Genomic DNA, 27,946 nt, shown 5'->3' with positions numbered 1-27,946 from the left:
CTCTCCTTTATTATCTTCGTTATGATGTCCACTTCGGCCCGTGATAACGAAGTAGATTAAATATCTATTTGATTATGTTGCCCGTGGCCATCACACCCGTGAGGCGAGCATGGCCGATCTTGGCTAGGCTGCCATAGTTATTTTGCCGTCAAAGTCCGAAGTGGTGAGGGAGGTGCATTAGAGGCAGGTTCTCAAATGTCTATTATGGTCTATTATACTGAGGAAGCTGTGGTTTGAGGGAAGGATACTGAGGAAGCTGTGGTTTGAGGGAAGGATACTGAGGAAGCTGTGGTTTGAGGGAAGGATACTGAGGAAGCTGTGGTTTGAGGGAAGGATACTGAGGAAGCTGTGGTTTGAGGGAAGGATACTGAGGAAGCTGTGGTTTGAGGGAAGGATACTGAGGAAGCTGTGGGTTGAGGGAAGGATACTGAGGAAGCTGTGGTTTGAGGGAAGGATACTGAGGAAGGTGTGGTTTGAGGGAAGGATACTGAGGAAGCTGTGGTTTGAGGGAAGGATACTGAGGAAGCTGTGGGTTGAGGGAAGGATACTGAGGAAGCTGTGGTTTGTGGGAAGGATACTGAGGAAGCTGTGGTTTGAGGGAAGGATACTGAGGAAGCTGTGGTTTGTGGGAAGGATACTGAGGAAGATGTGGTTTGAGGGAAGGATACTGAGGAAGCTGTGGTTTGAGGGAAGGATACTGAGGAAGCTGTGGTTTGAGGGAAGGGTACTGAGGAAGCTGTGGTTTGAAGAGAAGGATACTGAGGAAGCTGTGGTTTGAGGGAAGGATACTGAGGAAGCTGTGGTTTGAGGGAAGGATACTGAGGAAGCTGTGGTTTGTGGGAAGGATACTGAGGAAGCTGTGGTTTGAGGGAAGGATACTGAGGAAGCTGTGGTTTGAAGAGAAGGATACTGAGGAAGCTGTGGTTTGAGGGAAGGATACTGAGGAAGTTGTGGTTTGAGGGAAGGATACTGAGGAAGCTGTGGTTTGAGGGAAGAATACTGAGGAAGCTGTGGGTTGAGGGAAGGATACTGAGGAAGCTGTGGTTTGAGGGAAGGATACTGAGGAAGCTGTGGTTTGAAGAGAAGGATACTGAGGAAGCTGTGGTTTGAGGGAAGGGTACTGAGGAAGCTGTGGTTTGAGGGAAGGATACTGAGGAAGCTGTGGTTTGAGGGAAGGATACTGAGGAAGGTGTGGTTTGAGGGAAGGATACTGAGGAAGCTGTGGTTTGAGGGAAGGATACTGAGGAAGCTGTGGTTTGAGGGAAGGGTACTGAGGAAGCTGTGGTTTGAGGGAAGGATACTGAGGAAGCTGTGGTTTGAAGAGAAGGATACTGAGGAAGGTGTGGTTTGAGGGAAGGATACTGAGGAAGCTGTGGTTTGAGGGATACTGAGGAAGGTGTGGTTTGAGGGAAGGATACTGAGGAAGCTGTGGTTTGAGGGAAGGATACTGAGGAAGCTGTGGTTTGAGGGAAGGATACTGAGGAAGCTGTGGTTTGAGGGAAGGATACTGAGGAAGGTGTGGTTTGAGGGAAGGATACTGAGGAAGCTGTGGTTTGAGGGAAGGATACTGAGGAAGCTGTGGTTTGAAGGGAAGGATACTGAGGAAGCTGTGGTTTGAGGGAAGGATACTGAGGAAGCTGTGGTTTGAGGGAAGGATACTGAGGAAGCTGTGGTTTGAAGAGAAGGATACTGAGGAAGCTGTGGTTTGAGGGAAGGATACTGAGGAAGCTGTGGTTTGAGGGAAGGATACTGAGGAAGCTGTGGTTTGAGGGAAGGATACTGAGGAAGCTGTGGTTTGAGGGAAGGATACTGAGGAAGCTGTGGTTGCCCATGGCTTGTGATAAAACAGGAAATATTACTCATAATTGCACTAGGGTTAAGAAACTCACTGTGTTGCCGACAGGTTTTCCCTGAAGATGAGGGAAAACGTCGATCCAGAGACGTAAAGTGACTTAAGACTGGAGAGGAAGTACTTATAAGTATGTGGTAGTGAGGCAAGTGGCTCGTAGCCCCGTCATGCACCACTTAACACATGCAGATGCTCATGACCTTACTGGAGGTTTGCATAAGGGCTACGCAGTTGTTTGCCCGCCCAATTAGGTGGTTTGGCCCTCTAGGGAAATGTAAAGTTACCTCCACCTGAAAAAAGAAATTAAAAGTCTAGAATACGAGTTCAATTTGAGCACTGGGTTGTAGACGAGGCTATGTCTAGTGTATATATATATATTTTTCTATTTTCTTTCTCTAATATTTCTCATAATGTTTCCAGTGGTTTTGGCAACGTACGATGAATTATGAAACTGCCAGAGATGATGTCTTCTCTCTATTATCCTTTTTTGCATCGTCTGGTTTCACAAGTGATTGCCCCGATTTCCATATATTTTTGTTCATTTCTCAGTTGTTTCCCCAGTGGTTCAGACCAGTGGGCTGGCCACTGTGAAAGAGCTGAGAGAAAATACTGCCTCATTTTTTCTCAGTTGTTTCCCCAGTGGCTCAGACCAGTGGGCTGGCCACTGTGAAAGAGCTGAGAGAAAAGACTGCCTCATTTTTTCTCAGTTGTTTTCCCAGAGGTTCAGATCAGTGGGCCAGCCACTGTGAAAGAGCTGAGAGAAAAGACAGCTCCACTGTTTTCTCAGTTGTTTCCCCAGTGGTTCAGATCAGTGGGCTGGCCACTGTGAAAGAGCTGAGAGAAAATACTGCCTCATTTTTTCTCAGTTGTTTCCCAGTGGTTCAGACCAGTGGGCTGGCCACTGTGAAAGAGCTGAGAGCCCTGAGAAATGTACAGGTTGGCCCATCCACTGAAGAATGGCCATATTGCTATGATGGGATTTTAGATGTGCCACCAGCCATGTTGTGGGGGGGTGAGGTCAATGGAGTGAACCTTGACAGCCACTGAAGGGCTGGCTGGGAGAGCGGTTTTTTTTTTAAGGTGCCCTGGGGAGAAGGGGAGAGGGGGGGGTGAGATAGATAGATAGATAGATAGATAGATAGATATGTGTGTATGTGGGTGGGTTGGGGCCACTCTTTTGTCTGTTTCCTTGCGCTACCTTGCAAACGCGGGAGACAGCGACTAATTGTATATATATATATATATATATATATATATATATATATATATATATATATATATATATATATATATATATATATCCGTCAGTCGAAACTTTGATAAAACTGAGAGTTTAACATGTCGACTTGGAGTAAATGACTTAATGATTTATAATAATGAAGCCAACCAGGCAAGAGATGACTTGATAAATGATAAATAAGACTTCGCCAGGGGATAAATGTCTCTTGATAACAGATAGAAATGAATGAAGCTGTAAACCTTGGGATTTGCTAAATGTTTGAGAGAGGAAAGCACTGAAAAGAAAAAAAACAGTGAAAGAAGAAATCACTAAAAAACGATTGAAAGAAAGCATTGAGAATCGAGTGAAAGAAGAAAGCAGCGACAAACGATTGAAAGAAGAAACCGCCAAAAAATGATTAAAAGGAGAAAGCACTGAAAAACGATTGAAAGAAGAAAGCACTGAAAAACGATTGAAAGAAGAAAGCAATAATAACGACTGAAAGAAGAGGAAGCACTGAAAATCAGTTGAAATGAGAAGAAAGCAATAAAAACGATTGAAAGAAGAAAGCAATAAAAACGAGTGAAAGAAGAAAGCAATAAAACGATTGAAAGACGAAGAAAGAAATAAAAACGATTGAAAGAAAAAGAAAGCAATAAAAACGATTGAAAGAAGAAGAAAGCAATAAAAACGATTGAGAGATGATGAAAACAATAAAAGCGATTGAAAGAAGAAAGCAATAAGAACTATTGGAAGAAGGAAGCAATAAAAACAATTGAAAGAAGAAAGCAATAAAAATGATTGAAAGAAGAAAGCAATACAAACAATTGAGAGAAGAAGAGAGCAATAGAAACGATTGAAATAAGCAATAAAAACGATTGAAAGAAGAACAGAAAGCGAATGAAAGAAGAAAGCAATAAAAGCGATTGAAAGAAGAACAATAAAGACGATTGAAAGACGAAGAAAGCAGTTAAAACGATTGAAATAAGAAGAAAGGAATGAAAAACTTTTGAAAGAAGAAGAAAGCAATAAAAACGATTGAAATAAGAAAGCAATAAAAACGATTGAAAGAAGAAGAGAGCAATAAAAAGATTGAAAGAAGAACAATAAAAACGATTGAAAGAAGAAGAAAGCAATAAAAACGATTGAAAGAAGAAAGCAATAAAAAACGATTGAAAGAAGAAGAAAGCAATAAAAAGATTGAAAGAACAATAAAAACGATTGAAAGAAAAAGAAAGGAATAAAAACGATTGAGAGAAGAAAGCAATAAAAACGATTGAAAGAAGAAAGCAATAAAAACGATTGAAAGAAGAAGAAAGCAATAAAAACGATTGGAAGAAGCAATAAAAATGATTGAAAGAAGTAGAAAGCAGTGAAAAACGATTGAAAGAAAAATGAAGCAAAAACGATTGAAAGAAGAAACCAGTGAGAAACGATTGAAAGAAGAAAGCATTAGAAGCTATTGAAAGAAGAGACACTAAAGAATGATTGAAAGAAATAGAAGTAAGGAGCGAAAAACGATTGAAAGAAGAAGAAAGCAATAAAAACGATTGAAAGAAGAAAGCAATAATAACGATTGAAAGAAGAAAGTAATAAAACGATTGAAGTAAGAAAGCAATAAAAAACGATTGAAAGAAGAAGAAAGCAATAAAAACATTTGAAATAAGAAAGCAATAAAAAACGATTGAAAGAAGAAAGCAATAAAAAGATTGAAAGAAGAACAAAAAAAACGATTGAAAGGAGAAAGCAATAAAAACGATTGAAAGAAAGCAAAAAAAGAAAACGATTGAAAGAAGAAGAAAGCAATAAAAATATTGAAAGAACAATAAAAACGATTGAAAGAAGAAGAAAGCAATAAACGATTGAGAGAAGAAAGCAATAAAAACGATTGAAAGAAGAAGAAAGCAATAAAAAGATTGAAAGAAGAATAAAAACGATTGAAAGAAGAAAGCAATAAAAAACGATTGAAAGAAGAAAGCAATAAAAACGATTGAAAGAAGAAGAAAGCAATAAAAACGATTGAAAGAAGCAATTAAAAACCATTGAAAGAAGTAGAAAGCAGTGAAAAATGATTGAAAGAAAAATAAAGCAAAAACGATTGAAAGAAGAAACCAGTGAAAAACGATTGAAAGAAGAAAGCACTAGAAACTATTGAAAGAAGAAGCACTGAAAAATAATTGAAAGACGTAGAAGCAAGGATCGAAAAACGATTGAAAGAAGAAAGCAAGAACAATGATTGAAAGAAAAAGAAAGCAGTGAAAAACGATTGAATGAAGAACAATAAAAACGATTGAAAGAAGAAGGAAGCAATAAAAACGATTGAATGGAAGAAAGCAATAAGAACGATTGAAAGAAGAAAGGAATATAAAACGATTGAAAGAAGAGGAAAGCAATAAAAACGATTGAAATAAGAAGAAAGGAATAAAAAACGATTGAAAGAAGAAGAAAACAATAAAAACGATTGAAATAAGAAGAAAGGAATAAAAAACGATTGAAAGAAGAAGAAAGCAAGAAGAACGATTGAAAGAAGAAGAAAGGAATAAAAAACGATTGAAAGAAGAAAGCAAGAAGAACGATTGAAAGAAGAAGACAATAAAAAGATTGAAAGTAGAACAATAAAAACGATTGAAAGAAGAAGAAAGCAATAAGAACGATAGAAAAAAGAAAGCAATAAAAACGATTGAAAGAAGAAAGCAATAAGAACGATAGAAAAAAGAAAGCAATAAAAACGATTGAAAGAAGAAGAAAGCAAGAAAAACGATTGAAAAGAAAAAAGCAATAATAAAAACGATTGAAAGAAGAAGAAAGCAATAAAAAGATTGAAAGAAGAACAATAAAAACGATTGAAAGAAGAAGAAAGCAATAAAAAGATTGAAAGAAGAACAATAAAAACGATGGAAAGAAGAAGAAAGCAGTGAAAACAAACAGTAGTAGTTCGGGGTGTAGCAGATGTCAGAGCCAGGGGTGAGCTGGGCTGGCGTCGGCCGGGGTTGGCTGAGGGAGGGCGTGGGTGCCGTGGGCAATAAGGGAGAATGAACGTTGAAGATGACGTGTGGGTGGCGTGTGCGTGCATGATGGTCTGTATTTGGGTGCGGGGTGGCTGATGCGTGCATGCCCGCCTGTACTTGGGTGTGGGTGGCGTGTGCTTGCCGGGTCGGGGGCGTGGGCATGTGCATGCCAGAAGGGTGGGTGGACGTGGGGAGGAGGCGTGGGAGTTTGGAATGGGGGTAGGGTGTATGTATAGTCATGGGCAGCTGTAGGCGTGGGTGTCATGACGGAGGAGGGGAAGTGGCTGCCACTCCCTGCAGGTCGTGTCCTTCAGGGGAGAGTACTGTATTCCTTCATACTGTATTCCTTGATTCGCTACTGTATTGTGCCCCACCCACACCACCCACGGACTCCAGGCATGGGTCGTCATGCAGGCCAGACTCCAGTCATGGGTCGTCATGCAGGCCAGACTCCAGTCATGGGTCATCATGCAGGCCAGACTCCAGTCATGGGTCGTCATGCAGGCCAGACTCCAGTCATGGGTCGTCATGCAGGCCAGACGCCAGTCATGGGTCGTCATGCAGGCTAGACTTCAGTCATGGGTCATCATGCAGGCCAGACGCCAGTCATGGATCGTCATGCAGGCCAGACTCCAGTCATGGGTCATCATGCAGGCCAGACGCCAGTCATGGGTCGTCATGCAGGCTAGACTTCAGTCATGGGTCGTCATGCAGACTAGACTCCAGTCATGGGTCGTCATGCAGGCTAGACTCCAGTCATGGGTTGTCATGCAGGCTAGACTCCAGTCGTGGGTCGTCATGCAGGCTAGAGTCCAGTCATGGGTCGTCATGCAGGCCAGACTCCAGGCATGGGTCGTCATGCAGGCTAGACTCCAGTCATGGGTCGTCATGCAGGCCAGACTCGTCATGGGTCTTCATGCAGGCCAGATGCCAGTCATGGGTCGTCATGCAGGCCAGACTTGAGTCATGGGTCGTCATGCAGGCTAGACCAGTCATGGGTCGTCATGCAGGCCAGACTCCAGGCATGGGTCGTCATGCAGGCTAGACTCCAGTCATGGGTCGTCATGCAGGCCAGACTCGTCATGGGTCTTCATGCAGGCCAGATGCCAGTCATGGGTCGTCATGCAGGCCAGACTTGAGTCATGGGTCGTCATGCAGGCTAGACTCGAGTCATGGGTCATCATGCAGGCCAGACTCGAGTCATGGGTTGTCATGCAGGCCAGACTCCAGTCATGGGTCGTCATGCAGGGCAGACTCCAGTCATGGGTCATCATGCAGGCCAGAGTTTGATTAAGGGTAAAAAAAGAATAATTGGGGAAATCTAAACTCTGATGAAAAGTATAACACTATATTGTCTTTGTTTTTCTTTCGGGATCTTTGGATATTCGCCTTTCAACTCCTTATAATAACTACAATGACATTTGGATGCACCTCAAAGTAACTACAGTGATATTTGGAGGCACCTCAAAGTAACTACGATGACATGGAGGCACCTCAAAGTAACTACAATGACATTTGGAGGCACCTTAAAGTAACTACAATGACATTTGGAGGCACAGTCCAATAAATATGCTGATGTAACACCCACACACTTTACAGAAACATGTAAAATTAAAAGATCCTGGTGTTGCACCAAACATGGGGACGTAATGGATTTTATAACATCTGCTGCAACACCGGATTACAACTTGTTCCTCAATTGTTCTATTGTTCTACGTTCTCTTGTCTTGGGATATAAACATGCCACAGGTCCATTACATCATTTGCAGATGAGACAAGAATTAGGATTACTTGAAGCAATACTTGAAGTCTTCTGGGGTCTTCACACCCTCCATAGCCCAGGCTGGGCCCAGGCTGCTGAATTGGGTGGTTTTGGTCGACCAAGCTTGTTGGAAGCCTCAGCCAGCAGGCTTCCACAGACCTCACAGCCATGCTGGTCTGTTAGACATTTTACGTATTTGTCTAGTACACTTTTGAATGTCTCTTCTGTGTATCGTAGGCTGTTTCTGATGATAGCTAGCAAGATATTGATGAGTTTTAGGGTGTTTAAAATGCATATGGCACCTTTGGATTTCAGGGATGGTATTTGACAAAGTCTCCCATGCCTTGTTGAGCCAGTAGGATGTTATTTCCTAATGTAAATTAGGATCCATATCTTCTAGAAGGAAAGGTCGTGAGATAACAGTCAATTATTAGCAAATGAATTCAGCCACTGAGTCACTGCAGAAAAATGGTGTTCAACAAATATGAACTTTTTTGCATGACTTTCTAGTGTTTTGTTGCTGGGGATGAAGCCTAATGAGTACTGGGGAATATAATCATATAATCAATATTTCAGGGAAATTAAGTTTGTAAAACCTAGGAAGTGAATCATAAGGTGGGGGAGGGGGCGAAAATCCTGGGAGCCTTGAAGAATGTGTGGAAGTCGAGAACATTATCTCGGAAAGCAAAAATGGTTATGTTTGAAAGAATAGTGGTTCCAACAATGTTGTATGGTTGCGAGGCGTGGGCTATGGATAGAGTAGTGCGCAGGAGGATGGATGTGCTGGAAATGAGATGTTTGAGGACAATATGTGGTGTGAGGTGGTTTGATCGAGTAAGTAACGTAAGGGTAAGAGAGTTGTGTGGAAATAAGAAAAGCGTGGTTGTGAGAGCAAAAGAGGGTGTTTTGAAATGGTTTGGGCACATGGAGAGAATGAGTGAGGAAAGATTGACCTAGAGGATATATGTGTCGGAGGTGGAGGGAACGAGAAGTGGGAGGCCAAATTGGAGGTGGAAAGATGGAGTGAAAAAGATTTTGAGTGATCGGGGCCTGAACATGCAGGAGGGTGAAAGGAGGGCAAGGAATAGAGTGAATTGGATCGATGTGGTATACCGGGGTCGACGTGCTGTCAATGGATTGAATCAGGGCATGTGAAGCGTCTGGGGTAAAACATGGAAAGTTCTATGGGGCCTGGATGTGGAAAGGGAGCTGTGGTTTCAGGCATTATTACATGGCAGCTAGAGACTGAGTGTGAACAAATGGGGCCTTTGTGTCTTTTCCTAGCGCTACCTCACACACATGAGGGGGGGAGGGGGATGTTATGCCATGTGTGGCGAGGTGGCGATGGGAATGAATAAAGGCAGACAGTGTGAATTGTGTGCATGTGTATATATGTATATGTCTGTGTGTGTATATATATGTGTACATTGAGATGTATGGGTATGTATATTTGCGTGTGGGGACGTGTATGTATATACATGTGTATGGGGGTGGGTTGGGCCATTTCTTTCGTCTGTTTCCTTGCGCTACCTTGCAAACGCGGGAGACAGCGACAAAGCAAAATAAATAAAAAAAAATAAAACCTAGGAATTATTATGATGTCCTGACCTCAAGTCTTCTGTCTTAAGAAAACAGCTAACCAGTGTTTCTTAATATTAAATGACCCTCGGCTGGATACACATACCTTGAAAATAAAGGTCAAATCATTGATGACAAGTTTGTAAGTCTTATATTCTCAAGGCATAAGATCTTTTCCCTGATAGCATTAGGTTTTTAGACTGTCGAATCTCCTGAGTTTAGAATGTGCAAAGGACATACACACACCATCACATACCATGCTGTAACACACGATAAAAGTAATGGGAATAAGTGTTAATGTTTTTGGATTATATTCTCGCCAGTGAGAGCAGAGAGGATGCGGGTGCCTCAGTGAAATATCTCCATCAGATGGATAGGTTCCATTCATACTGTGAGCCTGTGTAAACAGCCGTAGCCTTAAACTGTTCTGCTTTCTAAATTTGAATAGTAGAAGGACCAACAGAAAATTAGATTCAAGATCTTGCTTGTAAAAATGAATTGTGTGTGATCAGCCTGGCTGTTTGGGGCTTGAATTGAAATAACTGGATTGATTGAAGGAACAGCAGCTTAGCTTAGTCTCAGATAAAGCTCTGGAGGTGGAAGTGAGTCTCCAGAATCAATTTGAAGACAGTCCTGTGCTTGTCTACGTATATTTAAGTGTACAAACATATTCATTTCCTGTATGTCCTACAGATTGTGAGGGAACAGTGTATCTTTTTCTTTCTGATTAGGAATATGAATTCAAATTCAAATATGCTCTCATAGACTGGGATAATACTTTCTACTGAAATATACAGTTCAAGTTTCTTGACTTCAACTTTTGATAGGTTAAATTTTGCTGTTGTCATCACTCTGTGAGCCTATGGGCAGTTTACACATATATTGTCTGCTGTTGTGTCCTTGTTCTTATAAGTACAAATTGTAAGTGTGTATGTGAGCAATTCCTGCATCTATGTGTATATGATTTTTTATTTATTTGTGTCCTGTTGCTTAGTGGAGAGTGACTTCTGGTTTACTGACCAAATGGCTGATTGCTCTTGTGCCTATTCTTACCTATGATATGCGAATAGATTTCAAACCTCGTGTGACCTAGAAGACTGCATTTTGTGGTAATTTTTCTCCTTCCAGACACAGTGAGTTCAAAGGAGTTCATCCTTTTAACTTCCGCTCCTTCAACTCAAATTGTTTACTGTATCAACTTCCTCATCATAAAATGGACGCATCATTTCCTTTCAGTCAAAGTGCTTTGCCGCTTCGCCTTAACAACTTCCTCATTCTCCCTTGAACAGTTCCCCTCATCAGCTCCCTCCTTTACATAGAGCAGTTTGGCCTAACAAGTTCATTTTCTCAGAGCAGTCTGCCTTTTCATTCTTCAGTCTTGCTAGAACAAGTCACCACCTCATTAACTCAGTTTGCTGTAATAACTCCCTCATTTACACAAAACAGTTTGCTTTACCATTTCCTTCTTCTCTCAGAGCAGTTTTCTTTACCAACTCCCTAAGTCTCTCAGTGCAGTTTTCTCTCTCAGCTCCCCCCCTGAGCAGTTCCCTTTGTGAATTCCCTCTTCCTTCAGAGAAGTTTGCTTTATTAACTCCTTTCTGGGCTGTTCACTGTACCAGCTCCCTCATCCACTCAGCAGTTCGCTGTATCAACTCTTCCTTTCATAGCAGTTCCCTTTACCAACACTCATTATCTTGGTGCAGTTTGCTTTATCAACTCATCTCAGAGTAATTCGCTTTACCAAGTACCTCATTCACAGAGCATTTCGCTTTTACAGCTCCATCATTCATGCACATCACTTTGCATTATCAGTTCCATTTCTCAGTATTCAGCTTCCCTCTTCTCCTCCTTCCTTCCCTTCTCATACTTTCATAGCCTCTGATTCTTTCCCTCCAACATTATTCTGCTACTGGAAGTCACTGCCTTGGGCTGCAGGAATAGAAAGGCCCTGAGGGTAATTGTGGATAAATGAAAATGATACTAGGAGTAGATGTGATATTAGTGCAGCTGGATGTTAACTGCCCCATTTTTTGTGAAGGATGGGGTGAGGGTGGATGGAAGTTGCTGTGTTCTGTCTTGGAATGATAGAAGAAGGTTTTTTTTCTCTCTAATTTCTCGTCTTGTTCCCAAGTTCCTCTTATGTACATTATCTCTGCTACTTTGACTTCTCCTTCTGATGTTACCCTTCTAATTGTTTTTGTCACTTCCACATCCTCTCTTTACCCATTTTTCTTAATTCTACTACCTCTCCTCTCCTTCACTCATTTCTTTCCACTACCCATTCTACTTCTTCATTCATCCAGTTCCTATTCTTTCCTCTTCTGAATTGTCTTCCTCTGCCATTGGTGGACATAAGCAAGGAGCTGTTGAGAGCAATACTCTGCAGTTTGAAAAAAAATGATACATGAAATGTTTCTTCCTCTTTGCAGATAAAGCCTTTGACATCACCTATGTGCGACTGTTCTTCCACTCGCCTCGCCCAGAGTCCTTTGCCATTTTCAAGCGCACCTCCAGGGATAAGGAGTGGGAGCCCTACCAGTACTACAGGTCAGTTAGCCAGTCAGTACAGCTGAAAGGGAATACTGAAGTGAGCAGCAGAAGATTGTCTATTTTCCTCTTTTCTTGTATGCTAAAACGTGGCCAAGGGCACTACTTACCTATGAACCTTTATAGTAATGAGAAATTTTGTGGACATCAATCTTTCATTGTTACTGTTGTTGGTACTGTAGCATAGGAATTTGTCTTAAGCAGGTAGCTTCAGGAGTTTAGACTTGTGTCAGATTTTGTTGCATCCATTTTTGGTGTGAGAAATAAATATGAGAAGACGGATTTTGTGAAAATAAAGATTCAGATATGTATATTTTACAGTACTGTTAATGTCTGTTGGTATTATGCTTGAAGTTTCAAGTGTGTGGTCATATGTAAGGTGATTTTAAGACAGTGATGAAGTTTTTGGCTTTACCTTCTGCATTTCTCTACAGTGCAACCTGCCGGGATACTTATGGCATCCCTGACTCAACCTATGTGAGGCGTGATGATGAGACGCGAGCCTTATGTACTTCTGAATTCTCCGACATCTCCCCACTCACTGGTGGCAATGTTGCTTTTTCTACCCTGGAAGGCAGACCCTCAGCTTACAACTTTGAGAATAGTCCGGAGCTCCAGGTTTGTCCATTCACTACAGCTTTTCCCCCCATTTCTGTCTCATATTTGATATTTTGGCTCTTGAAGACAACTTATCTATTAGAAAGCAGTGTTATGACATATTAAACTGTGAAGAATTTATTTTTGTATATAGTAAAGAGAGAGTAGCAGAACTTTTTGCTGTAAATGGTTATAATTTTCATTTTGATACATACTGTGTTTCAAAGATGAAAGCTTTCATTATGATGTATAATGATTTGATGGGATTTCAATGTTAAGGACTTGATTATATTTCTTAGTCAGAAGTACCAAAATATTTCTCAGTAAACTGTTAGGCAGCATTTATATTACTAGGTACGTGAAGAGGCCTCCTTTTTTGTTTGACTCGTAAATGCTTATGTTCTCCTGCAGGATTGGGTAACAGCCACTGACATTCGAATTATCCTTGATCGCCTCAACACCTTCAGAGATGAGGTGTTTGGTGACCCCAAAGTACTCAAGTCCTACTTTTATGCTATTACGGACTTCGCAGTGGGTGGCAGGTACTGTGATACTTTGGTTTTGGTAGTGAAGTTCTTAATGTGTAAGGCTGCCTAGTGCTTTATTACACTTGGTGTGATTAACAGTATATATTATTTGTGTGCTGGGGGAGTCATAACTGAAAGGTAGTGGAAATTATATGTGTAATAAGTATGCCATATGCTTTGTGCGAGGAATAAGGATTGCAAGGTATTTGAAGGCGATGAAATGTCGGGGTGATGGTGCAATGTTGGGTGTTTTCAGCCCATTGATAGCACAATGTTCCCCATATATCACATTGCTCTAGTTTACTGTATTGCATGCATGCCACTCACCCACCTGTGTGTTCAGTTGCACCTCCAAGCCCTTTTCACTCCATTTTACTTTCAACTGCTTAGGCTTCCCCTTCCCTTTTGCTCCCATCACTTTTGAGATGCTAATCCTCAATGTCTTTACTTACTCATCATCTCCAAAAATGTTCATACCATTCCAGCACACCCTGGTCGACTCTTGCAATTAGTCAATACTTTCTTCTATATGACACTCTTACATTGTCATTTCTTTAAAGATCAACCATTCTCATGCCATGCATTGTCCTCGAGCTTTTCATTCCTGACAAAGCCATGCTCTTCCTGTCTTTTGCATTCAGAGCCCAAGACTTGCATCCCTGCAACATTACTGGGACTACATCATAACCTTCAACCTTACCCATCTTTTCCCTGACTAACAATGACCACTTCTTCCCCACATCTTTCAGTGCACCCTGGACCTTTGTCTCCTCTCCAACCCTATTACTTTCTACAGCTTTCGTATTTCCCACCACTTTCATGTCCACAACTTGGTATTTAATACTTCTCTTCCTCCAGGCTTTCTGCAGTCAAAATTAAACTCATACCATTCTGTCCTCCACACTATTAGATCATAATACCCTATTTATATTAACTCTCAGCTACCTCCTTTCACTCTTTCTTACGAACTCAGACACCAGCTTCTGACATTTTTCTCTTAAGTCTACCATGAGAGCTGTGTCATCTGCAAACAGCATCTGACTCACCACCCAGGCCTGTTCTACCCAGCATACTGTAGACCCACTTCTCTCTCCAAGGTTTTCACTAGTACCTCCCTCTCCTCATTATCTATGAACAGCTTATTTAGTGACACAATTTGTGTATACTATTCATCAAGCTGAAACCAAAGTTATTTTTGTCATTCACTGTAATTATACATATGCAAAAGTACCATTAAAGATTAGTTAAAGTTTCTTACAATATTATGATAACCGTTTCTCATCTAGTTACTGTGCATTCATGTATGATTTTCTCTAGTTATGATCATGCTCGTATTGGATAAGGTTTCTTGATGTTCTTTAGTTTTTCTGGTAGTATAACAGTATTTTTGGGGCCATGTTATAATTTCTGTTGTTTGTAATGAGTAAGATGATACTTGATTAAGAATTATAAGTGTAGTGATTTATGGAACTAGTGAACCACATCCTTATTTGTCAGTTTTCTTTTTTCTTTTTAAGATCCTGATTTATATTTAAGGACAGTTACCACATCATTGGTCCTCTTTCAGCAGTGACTGATATTTTTGTTACTGGCTATGCAGACTTGTGGTTAAAACGGTATCATGCACTTGTTTATGAAGTTGCCATTTTGTCATGAACGAGAACAACAGCAACAGTGATGATTTTGTTATACCTGCTACCTTTTTCCTCCCGAGGGATTTAGCACCTCATGATGATGATATTGATATATGGTACATCTTTTTCATAACTGCTCACTCTCTCTTGCCTTAGCAAGGTACTTTCAGGAATAGCCCACTAAGCCTTGAAAGAGAAATCCTCTTTTAGCTGCTCACATTGTTTCTTCTTTTGGAAAGTGATATTAACAAGAGAGGAGAATTTCCAGCCCCAACTCTCGCTGTTGTAGTCCTCTTCTGTGACATGCAGGACATACTTGGGTAATATATGTTGTCCCTTATCCCCAGGGATAATGATTGTTAGTACTTGTTTATATAGTATAGTATGAAATGAAACTCTACGAGAGAGGCATGATAGGAAGATTTGTCTGATTGAGAGAGCTGACCATGGTGTGCTGAAATGATTCAGATATATGGAGAGGATGAATATGTTCAACAAGGACTAAGAAAATCCTTGTGTTAGAATTGGAGGGAAGAAAGGGGAGGAGGAAGCTATATGGGAGATGCAAGGATGATGTTAAGGAGGCTTTAGGGTATTGGGTCGTTAACGTTCAGGCATGCATTTGTTGTATGGGGGCAAAACATTTTGAACAGCCAGAGCATACACTAGATAAACTATAGAAAACTCTTTAGGGCTTGACTTTGAATGGAAGGCTCTGGTTTGGTTTCAATACATTTACATGACAGCTATAGAACAGATGTGTTTTTTATGGATGTAATCTTTCAAGGGCTCTGCAGAATTCTCTTGACTAAAGGAAAATGATCTGTTTTCAGCTCATTTTCCATTGATATTTGTCTTCCTGAATTCAACCCTGTTTTCCAATTCTTAATGCTTACACAATGTAAAGTATGTAAAAGCCTTTCATTAATCCTCTGCTGTCTCTCTGAAGATTGAGAATGTCACAATTATCAGATTGATAAAAAAGGTGAGCAAAAACAGTGTAGGAAAATGAAAAAAAGCACAAATAAAATGCACCAGTTTTTGATGTACATGACAGCCTTTCAATTTACCTCCAGCAGCTGTTGCCTGAGTTAGCATTAGTTTGTTTGAAATAAATGTATACGTTGAAATATGATTGGTAGTAAAATTATACAAGTGCAAGATAGGCACAGACTTCTATGATCATATTTAGGTTAGACTTACAAATAAGTGATCAGAGATCTTGTCATAAAAGAAACAAAATCTATTGCTGAAATAGATGTGCTTATCAGGGTTAAGATACATGAGGCATGTGTATGTCAGCGAAAGGCATTGATGAAGTGTTTTCTCGTTCTCAGTCATATTTCTTGTTTCTGAATGTGTGATTCCGATTTCTTAGTTTTTGCATATTTGTGGAGCTTCAAAGTCAAAACAGGCATATAATTTTATCCATACTCTGTGTAGTGAAATGATAAGATGCAACAATATTTAAGTTGACATCATCTACATTTTGCATAGGCTTAAGAGAAAATATGCTAAATATACACCATGGAAGACATTGTTTATTTGAATAGGTTTACAGCAGCTTATTGTTTCGTACCACAATTTTTCTTTAACCTTTTTCATGTTTACCATCTTAATGATTTATCATCAAGAATAGATGACTGAACCTTTGAGGAAAAAGCCCCTCCTAGTTCTGTCCTCTGTTCCTACTTTTGGAAAGTAATAGTATTGGAAGGAAGGATTTCTAGCCCGTCCACTCCTACTCCTCAAAATTGCCCTCTAGGCCAGCAGGAGATGAGTTGGTAGTGTTCTTCCTCCAATTCTATGAGAATATTTGTAAGAGGAAAGCCTAGAAAAACGTATAGAATTCTGACTTTTCATCCAATTAAAAGTCAAAGAGTACTAGCATGTTGTCCTTATTGGTCCTTTCCTTCTTCAATATTGAAAGGTGTTCTCCAACAAGTAGTTGATGTATGAGAATGTTTTTGTAGGTGTTTCCAAGCTCCTCCTGCATGTGGTTATGCTGCAAGTGAAACTTCAGTTTTAGTGAGATTGTTTTATCATAGTGTAATCTCTTTGAACTTCTCTCTGTAAAGGAGTCCATCCTTTCCCTGCTACAGATTGTAATGCAGTTGTGAAGCTGCCAAACCCCCCAGAGAAGTGGTCCTGAAGTTGTTTAATAGTAATGATAGTAATACTTTTGTGTATTGATCTGTTGATTACTTTTTTCAGTTTACTTATTAATGAATGTGTACTTTTCATTGATGAGCTGCACTGTAGTGGGTCCATGATTGTAGATTGGATCACTAGCATTTAGTTTGATATAGTTAAGGATGATTGTTGGTATAGCAGAATCCTTGATGCATTTCGTAATAGGTGTGGGTTAAGTGAAATTTGTAACTGTAACTTTGTGGGTCCTAATATGCTGACGATATAAAATAAACATGGCCAGTTCTTTTGTTGTAGTGTCAGAAGGCGTATGCTGATGATTTCTTAGACATGAAATTAATGATTTGAAATATTAGGTTTTATTTGGATGTCTGATTCTGTTTACTAAATTCACTATAAAGTTGATGAGGGAAATTGAACATGGAGGTGTTCATTTTTTCTTCAGATGTTATTTGGGTGTCAAATGGTGTTTATATGTTTTTTGTGCATCATCTTTATAGTCAGTTATGGATGCAATTTTTCTGCTCTAAGTTTTTGATGATTTGTGGATCGTTAAACATTTGTTGGGTTCTATTTTGTCTCATTAAAATTTTGTGAAGACAGACTGTAGAATATGCCAGTGCTCTTAACATATGGTGTATCTTGTGTAGCTTTTATTGTATATCTACAATCCTGTAATTAAAACAGATCAGTATCTTTTAGTGATGCGTAGTTGCTGCATTCCTTTTTCTATAGCAGAACTGGTCAAAATTAACATTACTATGTTGGAACTTTTTGGTTTTGAGATGCCTCTTAGTTTCCTTTCCTTTGATTTACGTAATCTAAGGTTTTCTTTCTCAGTTGCTAAATCCTGATTTCAATTGTTCATTTTATTTTTGATGTGTCGTTGGACCTTCTCTAACCTGTCTGTGCATTTCTTCATGCAAAGAGACCAAACAGCTGATGTATACTTTATATTGGGTTTAACGTATATTGCACATATCATCTTGAACATCTGTTTATCCAAGTGGTTAATGGTGATTTTGATAACCAAAAAGATGTTTGGCTCCGACAGAATTTCTGATATGATGCTCAGGGATAAGTCAGGCATGATATCCAATCCTAGGTCCATATTGTAGTCTGATTCAGAGTCCAGTCTGTATTCAGCCTTTGCTCTTCTTATCACTTTACAATTATTTGTGTTCAGTTTAATCAATGACTGTAAATACCAGCCATAATTATGTATTTGTGCAGCTCAGTCTTTAACACCACCTGTCTGAAACTAAGCTCTCCAGACAGTTATGAGTTCCTGTTTCTTGTTTGTATTCAGGACACCAACCATCTATCCAACTCTACAAACACCATTTCAACATATCACGAGCTGTCATGCTTAGGATGCAACTACCCACATTGAAGACAATGAACTCTTCTCTTACCGTGTGTAACCCCACAAAGTCACGTACACAAGACCCCTACACATTTTAACTGTAGTCCACCTCGGTGGATATGACTGACTTTTTGAGTGATTGAGAAGCCTGACTGAAGTGGTCCTTTGAGCAGGAAGGTAAAGTAAGGTAAGGTAAAGATAGAGAGTTTTACACTCATGGAGCCCCAGTCTCGTTAATGATTTATACCACCAAGAAGCCCTTCAAGTATTTGTATTTTTTTCCTGTTGGAGGCTTCAGTCACAGACAGAAGTTCACAATGAGGCCAGGCATTAATTGAAATGTGAAGAGGGTTAATGAGAGGGAGAAATAAGAAGAGGAAGAAGTCTTTCAAGAATTTCACTGGAAATTGGATATCTTCTTTTAGTGGCCATGTCCTAGTTATTAGGAAAGACATGATGGGATAAGCAGTTCCAATGCCATGAGGTGTAGGGAAATAAGCAGATATCAAAGTGTCCCGCCCTGAAGTTTCCAACGGCAACAGAGAAATTATGTGACTTAGAATTTGAGGAGGGTGGGGGCACACAAGCAGCCAGCTCTTTTGAACTACTACAGTAATGACTGTAAGAGAGGGTAAAGTGAACAGACATTGTGGTATGGGTCAAGTTGTGAGGTTAGTCTGATTTAGACTCAACTCTCTTCAGTTATTATGTAGATCTAGAACCTCCCCAGATGTAAGGGCAGAACTTCTACAAGAGTGGACCAGTCCTTGGTATTAACGGAGCCATTGTTCATAAGAGAAAGATTTACGGCATCTAAACAGGACTCACTGTCTCTTAAAGGTAGACTTAACCATTTGTATAATGTGAGTTCTCCAAGAGAGTTTAAAATATTAGATGTTGTAGTGATACAATGTACAGAATCTGCAAAAAACAAAAAACATTGTTTGCCCTTCATATATCTTCAAGGCGATACATGGCTAAGGTTTATATGACACTCTCAGGGTGAAAATATTGCATCTGGTAGCTGAAACTACATGTTTTAAAGATGTGAGCACCAGAAAGCCGCACCAGTATGCCACAGGCTATCATGAGGGAACAATGCTCTTTCTTTACTCTTCCAGGCTGCCACTTCATTTTGGGAATTTTGCTTCTGGTTGCTGTATTTTTTCCACCTGTGCCTCAAGACAGATGGCCATTACTTTTCAAAGGTGGCCTTGGAGGCAAGAAAGTGTGGTTACGGGAGTTTAGGAAGGATTCAAAAACTTCAAAAATAGTAAAAGTCAAAGCAGTAGTACTGTGATTGGAGGGACTTGAATAGTCCCTCCTTTTTTGAGATTTTCAGGTGCACTGGACACTCGAAATGCAAGAGCTGGTGGTTGCTTTCTACAGCACCTCATCATTGCTTTGCTTTATTCAGGATACCAAGACTATATGGAGTCAAAACATGGATCTCAGTGAGAAAGGTGGGCAGACATTGGGTTTTTGATGCATTGAACTTAACCAGGTCCAAGTCTGAGTTTATGGGAATGCTGTGTTCAGTCATCGGGGTATTCGTGTTGTTCTTTATCTGTTGAGGAAAGGAATCTGTTGTTAAAAAGGAAGGAGAATGCAGAAGACACATCCTGTTGATAGGGAAAAAAGGAGAGGTTGAACCATTAGCAGCTAAACAGTTGGACTGACCAGAGAGGAATCTAGATACACAAAAACAGAGTGAGGGCAGCTGACGAAGGAGAGCTTGAAGATGAGTCTTGATATTATGCTCTAGCAAAAGCTTTTAATTTGTTAAGTGTTGCTTCATTGGATTCTCACAAATTTTTCAGAGATGATGACCAGACACCTGTAAGATAGAAAAGGATATCACAAGTGAATCATCTCTCGCAGAAGCCATATTGATGATCGGAAAGAAGACTGTGAGATTTTAAAGGTTTAAGGAAATGGGAGTTTAGGAAGGATTCAAAAAACTTCAAAAATAGTACAAGTCAAAGCAATAGGACTATAATTGGAGGGGCTAGAATAGTCCTTCCTTTTTTGGGATGTGATGTACCAATGCATATATCCAAGAAGAAAGAAAAGTTTTGTTTTTCAAACAGAAATGAAACAGATGATCAAGCACAGGTGCAAGTTTGGAGACACACTAATATGCGAGGATGGATACTATCAGTTCCATAATCCCTGCTTGTGTTCAGAGCTGTGCTTTTTTTGGACAGTAAGAAATAGAAATAATAGGGAGGGGCATTAGTAAGGGGAGCATCAAGGAGTGAGAAAATGTTAGAATCATAGGTGGAATTAGAAGAGAAAAGAGAACCAGAAAGAGTTGTTTTGACAGTTGGAGAAACAGTTATAGTGCCATTAGAACAGAAAAGTGAAGAGAAGATAGTGTGACAGAAACTGTAAGAGATTCCTTTAGCCAAAGACTAGAAAGACCTATACCTGGAGGAGGAGGAGAGGTTGTTTCTATATCTTTGGATAAATGAATGCTTCAGCTCATCGACAGCATCTTTGCAATGATTACTGGCAGATATAAATGCTTAATGGGTGTCAAAGTAAGGAGAGTTTTTCCAAGCTTAACTATTTACAGTGTTTGTGTTTAGTGTATTCCAGACATTCACCACCCTTGCATGAAAACAGTACTTCTTTATGTCCTTTTCTAACACGCTTCTTACCTAGCTTCTGGCTACTCAGGTGTTATATGTTTTAAAGAACTGATCACCGTCAGTGTCATCCAAATGATGTTGAATATTGAAGGCTCCAATTAGGTCACCCTTTTCTCTTCATTCATCCATGTAGCTCTCAGCGTCTCTTTGTAGCCCAGCTCTCTCTAAATTCAGGTAACATGAAAGTTGCTCTCCTGTAGACCTTTTCAGTTCGATCTCTGTGCATTTTTAGTTGCAATGATCAGACCTTAGGGGCATTATCCTGTTCTCATCTAAGATGTGTTGTGAATAGCATACCAAAAATTATTTTTTCTGTATACTTAAATACAGTAATGATATTTACCAGCAGATAGCTTGTCAGTTTCACAATTCTCTTGGAGCTCTGGTGCCACATTAGGCATAGGACAGCTTAATTCCTGTTTGGTAATGATTGCACTGAGGCCATTTACTGTATCCCATCCTTATTATTATGTATAGCCTCAAATTGAATATCTTCATCTGTTAGTGAGACTAGATTTAGGATTTGTTCTGGTACCCCTTTAAGCTGGTGCAGTCATTGCTATTCTTTGCTTCTCTCATGACCTTAGCATCATCTACAAACTTGTTCAGGTACGAGTCCAGTCCATCAGGCAAATCTTTTACATGTGCCTGGAACAACTGTAAGCCCAAGACCAAGCTCTTTAACTCATTACAAGAGACCTCAGTCTATGGAAGGATGCTTTTCTAACCTATGTTCTTTTCTCTGTCCTTTTCTTCTCCTCACTAAGGGCTCTACCTCTCATTTTTATCCGTAGATGAAACTCCTTATTCAACTTCCAACAGGGCACAGTATCGAAAGCTTTCCAGCTGTCCGATAATACAGTCTACCCATTCATATCTGAACTGATGGAACACCCCATCGTAGAAGTCAAGTAAATTTGTAATGCAGGACTTCCTTTCCCTGGATCCATGTCATCTGCCTGATATGTATTTCTCCTTTGCATACAGTCATCTGTTTGCTCTCTTGATTATCTTTTTCTGGTGCTTTACAGACCATACGTGTTAGGGCTATGACTGGCCTGTAGTTCATTGTAATTACCCAGTCGCCTCTCTTAGATATGGCCATGACATTTACCCTCTTCCACATCTAAGGAACTACACATTCCCCTAGTGACCCATTGAACAATGTCTTGAGTGGCCTTGTAGTGCCTTCACACATTCTCTCAGCACTTATAGGGTGCCTTCATCAGGAGCATTTGTCTTATATGGATCAAATTGTTTTGATAGTCTGAGCTTGTCATTTTTATTGACCTTCTAAGACATTGTATCCATGTGTAGCTCTTCCAGTGTTGAAAGGTTCAGCTGTCCTGAGTGCTTCTTTTTTTTTTTTTCATAAACTTGACATTATCTGCAAACCTATTCAAATATGAGGCATATTCTTCACACAACTTATTGAATCAGAAATAAGAATAGTCTTGATAAGGGGCTGTAAGGGAAGTGGCATTTTACTTCAGCCAGTATGTAAGGCATCTATACATTTGTTCTTTTCTCCCTCTGAGTTTAGCTGCTTACAGCTGGAAGTCCTCCCATCCCGATTTATTTTTCCAAAAGAAGGAACAGCGAAGGGGGCCAAGTTAGGATATTTCCTTTAAGGCTCAGTCCTCTGTTCTTATGCTACCTCGCTAACTCGGGAAATGGTGGATAGGTAGCCTTTATGTGTGTGTGTGTGTGTGTGTATGTTTGACCACCCTGTATATATATGCACACAGGATGAGAATTTTATACTGCTAAGGAGCCCATCTGTTAAACTCTCTTTTCTGTCAGATAGGACTTATGAAATACACTGCATTCACCAATACCTAACTTGCACCATCCATTCACCAGTCTGTTACTTATCTGTGGTACTTCTGGCACAGTGTCTGTTATTTGCTGTTGAATTTTCTCCAGCAAGCTTATTCAACCAAGATGCTGAATATGTTTCAATCTGGGTCAGACATGTGCTGGAAATATTTTTGTGAACATTTGAATTGATTTCTTTGCCTGCATTGAGTATCTTACAGTTGTATGGATGTAGTATGTAACATGCAATTCATTTTCAGAAAAGATTAAGAAATTGAAACTGGCCTACATATATTGTAAGTCTCTCAAAATGTGTAGTGACCAATGGGCCCAGTTTACTCAACTTAAAGATTGCTACTACAGTATGACCTGTATAAACCTAGTTGTATACGTTTTGAATTTAGGCGTATTATTACTGAAAAATATAGCTGTGAGAGCGGCAGAAGGAGTGATGTTGATATTGGATGTGAGGGAAAGATGTAAGATTGGATGTTTAGATGGGTGTTACTGTTGGTGAAGGGTGAGTAATATGGTGGGTGAAGGGTGAGTATGTGATGGGTGTATGGTGAGTATATGATGGGTATATGGTGGGTGAGTTGTGAGGATATGGTGGGTATATGAGAGGGTACGAAGGCGTGATGGAAGGGAGTCTTGAAGCATTGTGAGAGTGTTGATAAGTAAGGCTGGGTGACAGCTCAATTAATGAGTGTATGAAGTTAGAGATCAGACCAGGTCATAGGAAGATATGGCAACTTGTATTCCAAGCTCAGTATTTGGCCAGACTTAACAGGACAGGTACTAAGTCTTCCTTAATGGTGACAATTAAGGCACATATTTTGTAGCTACAGCGAGTTAGAGTATGTTAAGCTTTGAATAATGTTCTTGGTTTTAATGTCATAATGAACAATGATATAGGGCAGTTTCGTGTAAGAATTCGTGGCATTTAGACTTGTACCCGTTCCTTAAGCTCTATTTGGTATTTAGATTAGATCAAGCTACAAACTCCTCGTTCTTCGTAAATCAAATCCTGATGACCTATGGGGAGCAATATGTGTCCTGTAAGAAATGGAAACGATAATATCAAGTGATATTTCTATAGTCTAAGGACATTCCATCATTCCTTTTTGTGCAAGAATCGTAATTAGCTGAAGTTAGTTTTCTCAGCTGTTTAACTTAAGCTTTTACGTTGTGGTAAATGGTACCTTTTATGTAGATACATTTCCGTCAGAGGCCTTTCAAGAGGTGAATTTTTAAAGTGTATGCACCAAACATGAATAAGTCGTAATTCCATTGTAGATCTATTGCTTTCTGATTTTTAGAAACGGGTGAATAGTACAGCTATGCAGGATTTTATGTGGGATACTGATAACTAACTATTTAAACTGCTTAAAATATTACCAGCATATCGTCATGTGGGTTTCAACATATGTTAATGTTACAAACAAATTACCTGAGTTAGTCATGGAAGTTTGCGATTTTCTCTCATGAAGGAAAAATCAAAGAAAACGATGCTTGATCCTAAATTGTGAGTGACTATACTAGAGTTGAAATTGACGTGTTCTTTGAGCCATTCCACATATATAGCCATTGAATTGATAGTATAGACGTCTTTTATATATTTATATATACATATAATGTTTCTATGTTTCCATGAAATTAAACTGATCAGTTTTTGTGCAACAATCTGTCGGTAAAATCTGTTAATTTGATCATATTATTTTGCGTCTTTGTCGCTTGTTGTTGCTGAGCCAATGGTCGACTAGAAGGCGATAGTAATGGCCTGCAGGCCACGGAGCTCAGACCACGGGGAGATAGAATGGTCTGCAGGCCACGGGGCTCAGACCACGGGGCGATAGAACGGTCTGCAGGCCACGGAGCTCAGACCACGGGGCGATAGAATGGTCTGCAGACCACGGAGCTCAGACCACGGGGCGATAGAATGGTCTGCAGGCCACGGAGCTCAGACCACGGGGCGATAGAACGGTCTGCAGGCCACGGAGCTCAGACCACGGGGCGATAGAATGGTCTGCAGGCCACGGAGCTCAGACCACGGGGCGATAGAATGGTCTGCAGGCCACGGAGCTCAGACCACGGGGCGATAGAATGGTCTGCAGACCACGGAGCTCAGACCACGGGGCGATAGAATGGTCTGCAGGCCACGGAGCTCAGACCACGGGGCGATAGAACGGTCTGCAGGCCACGGAGCTCAGACCACGGGGCGATAGAATGGTCTGCAGGCCACGGAGCTCAGACCACGGGGCGATAGAATGGTCTGCAGGCCACGGAGCTCAGACCACGGGGCGATAGAATGGTCTGCAGACCACGGAGCTCAGACCACGGGGCGATAGAATGGTCTGCAGGCCACGGAGCTCAGACCACGGGGCGATAGAACGGTCTGCAGGCCACGGAGCTCAGACCACGGGGCCATAGAACGGTCTGCAGGCCACGGAGCTCAGACCACGGGGCAATAGAATGGTCTGCAGGCCACGGAGCTCAGACCACGGGGCGATAGAACTGTCTTTAGGCCTCGGGGCTCAGACAACGGGGCGATAGAATGGTCTGCAGACCACGGAGCTCAGGCCACGGGGCGATAGAATGGTCTGCAGGCCACGGAGCTCAGGCCACGGGGCGATAGAATGATCTGCAGGCCACGGAGCTCAGGCCACGGGGCGATAGAATGGTCTGCAGGCCACGGGGCTCAGACCACGGGGCGATAGAATAGAGGACCAGGACGATATATGTTAATGGCGAGAATGGCGTGTTCCAGATATGATAATGTGAGCAAGGTTTAAGCACCCGTGGATTGAGCCCCTCTCGTCTTCATGAATAACTAAATGAATAAATGAATAAATGAGTTAATAAATAGGTAAGGGTTTATTGGCAACCATTAGCTTGGATATGACAGACGTGACAGAAGTGGGAAGTCATGATGTAACATTAATTTATTTTGCTTTGTCGCTGTCTCCCGCGTTAGCGAGGTAGCGCAAGGAAACAGACGAAAGAATGGCCCAACCCACCAACATACACATGTATATACATACACGTCCACACACAGCACATATGTACATGCCCATATATTTCAGCGTATACATACATATACATACACAGACATATACATACCTATACATCTCAACATATACATACATATACATACACAGACATATACATACCTATACATCTCAACATGTGCATACATATACATACACAGACATATACATACCTATACATCTCAACATATGCATACATATACATACACAGACATATTCATACCTATACATCTCAACATATGCATACATATACATACACAGACATATTCATACCTATACATCTCAACATATACATACATATACATACACAGACATATACATACCTATACATCTCAACATATACATACATATACATACACAGACATATACATACCTATACATTTCAACGTATACATACATATACATACACACATATACATAAATATACACATGAATATATTCTTACTTGCTGCCTTCATCCATTCCCGTCGCCACCTGTAATTAAGATGATACAGCCATCCATGTGGTGTGGGCGGCCTAGTGATACCAGTGGGTCGAGAAGGTACAGGTGGTATGAGGGAACATGTGGACCATAGAGATGAACTTACCTCTTCCAGTTTAGAGGTTTTCGTCTCTAGCGACATCAAGAGGTTTGAGGTCCCTGACGACCACCTCCCTGGAGGATGTCACGGGGCCTACTGTGATGTCACGGGGCCTAGTATGATGTCACGGGGCTACTGTGATGTCACGGGGCCTAGTGTGATGTCGCGGGGCCTAGTGTGAAGTCGCGGGGCCTACTGTGATGTCACGGGGCCTACTGTGATGTCACGGGGCCTAGTGTGATGTCACGGGGCCTAGTGTGATGTCACGGGGCCTCGTGTGATGTCGCGGGGCCTACTGTGATGTCACGGGGCCCACTGTGATGTTACGGGGCCTATTGTAAGGTCACGGGGCTTAGTGTGATGTCACGGGGCCTAGTGTGATGTCACGGGGCCTAGTATGATGTCGCGGGGCCTACTGTGATGTCATGGGGCCTACTGTGATGTCACGGGGCCTACTGTGATGTCACGGGGCGTACTGTGATGTCACGGGGCCAACTATGATGTCACGGGGCTACTGTGATGTCGTGGGGCCTACTGTGATGTCACGGGGCCTAGTATGATGTCACGGGGCCTAGTGTGATGTCACGGGGCCTAGTGTGATGTCACGGGGCCTCGTGTGATGTCGCGGGGCCTACTGTGATGTCACGGGGCCCACTGTGATGTTACGGGGCCTATTGTAAGGTCACGGGGCTTAGTGTGATGTCACGGGGCCTAGTGTGATGTCACGGGGCCTAGTATGATGTCGCGGGGCCTACTGTGATGTCATGGGGCCTACTGTGATGTCACGGGGCCTACTGTGATGTCACGGGGCGTACTGTGATGTCACGGGGCCAACTATGATGTCACGGGGCTACTGTGATGTCGTGGGGCCTACTGTGATGTCACGGGGCCTAGTATGATGTCACGGGGCCTAGTGTGATGTCACGGGGCCTAGTGTGATGTCACGGGGCCTAGTGTGATGTCACGGGGCCTACTGTGATGTCACGGGGCCTACTGTGATGTCACGGGGCCTAGTGTGATGTCACGGGGCCTACTGTGATTTCACGGGGCCTAGTGTGATGTCACGGGGCCTAGTGTGATGTCACGGGGCCTAGTGTGATGTCACGGGGCCAGGATGTGTGCACCCCAGGTTGGTGTGCATCGTCTGTCTTGGGGGGTGGGGGGTGTAGTACAGGTGTATCTCCCACTTTACAGTGCAGGTGTAATGGCCACGGGAAGTGTACAGGTGTATCTGCTACAGTACAGTGCAGGTGTAATGGTCACTGGAGGTTGTACAGGTGTATCTGCTACAGTACAGTGCAGGTGTAATGGCCACGGGAGGTAGTACAGGTGTATCTGCCACAGTACAGTGCAGGTGTAATGGTCACGGGAGGTAGTACAGGTGTATCTGCTACAGTACAGTGCAGGTGTAATGGCCACGGGAGGTAGTACAGGTGTATCTGCTACAGTACAGTGCAGGTGTAATGGTCACGGGAGGTAGTACAGGTGTATCTGCTACAGTACAGTGCAGGTGTAATGGCCACGGGAGGTAGTACAGGTGTATCTGCCACAGTACAGTGCAGGTGTAATGGCCACGGGAGGTAGTACAGGTGTATCTGCCACAGTACA

The 27,946-nt window shown here is 41.5% G+C and overlaps 1 protein-coding gene across 4 annotated transcripts in view; it reads left to right on the top strand.

Annotated features, from left to right (window-relative positions):
- LanB2 (laminin subunit gamma-1) overlaps positions 1-27,946 on the top strand; it is a 342,671-nt gene that overhangs the window by 99,733 nt on the left and 214,992 nt on the right. For all 4 annotated transcript variants that reach the window (XM_071656602.1, XM_071656600.1, XM_071656601.1 and 1 more), the window contains exons 3-5: positions 11,846-11,963; positions 12,398-12,581; positions 12,972-13,102. In XM_071656602.1, coding sequence (XP_071512703.1) covers positions 11,846-11,963; positions 12,398-12,581; positions 12,972-13,102 — 433 coding nt within the window. The remainder of the gene's footprint in view (positions 1-11,845; positions 11,964-12,397; positions 12,582-12,971; positions 13,103-27,946) is intronic.

The sequence above is a fragment of the Panulirus ornatus genome, chromosome 63 (assembly GCF_036320965.1).
Source record: "Panulirus ornatus isolate Po-2019 chromosome 63, ASM3632096v1, whole genome shotgun sequence".
NCBI classification, from domain to species: domain Eukaryota; kingdom Metazoa; phylum Arthropoda; class Malacostraca; order Decapoda; family Palinuridae; genus Panulirus; species Panulirus ornatus.
Note: the sequence above shows the minus strand (reverse complement) of the source record. Positions and strands in the feature narration are given on the sequence as shown.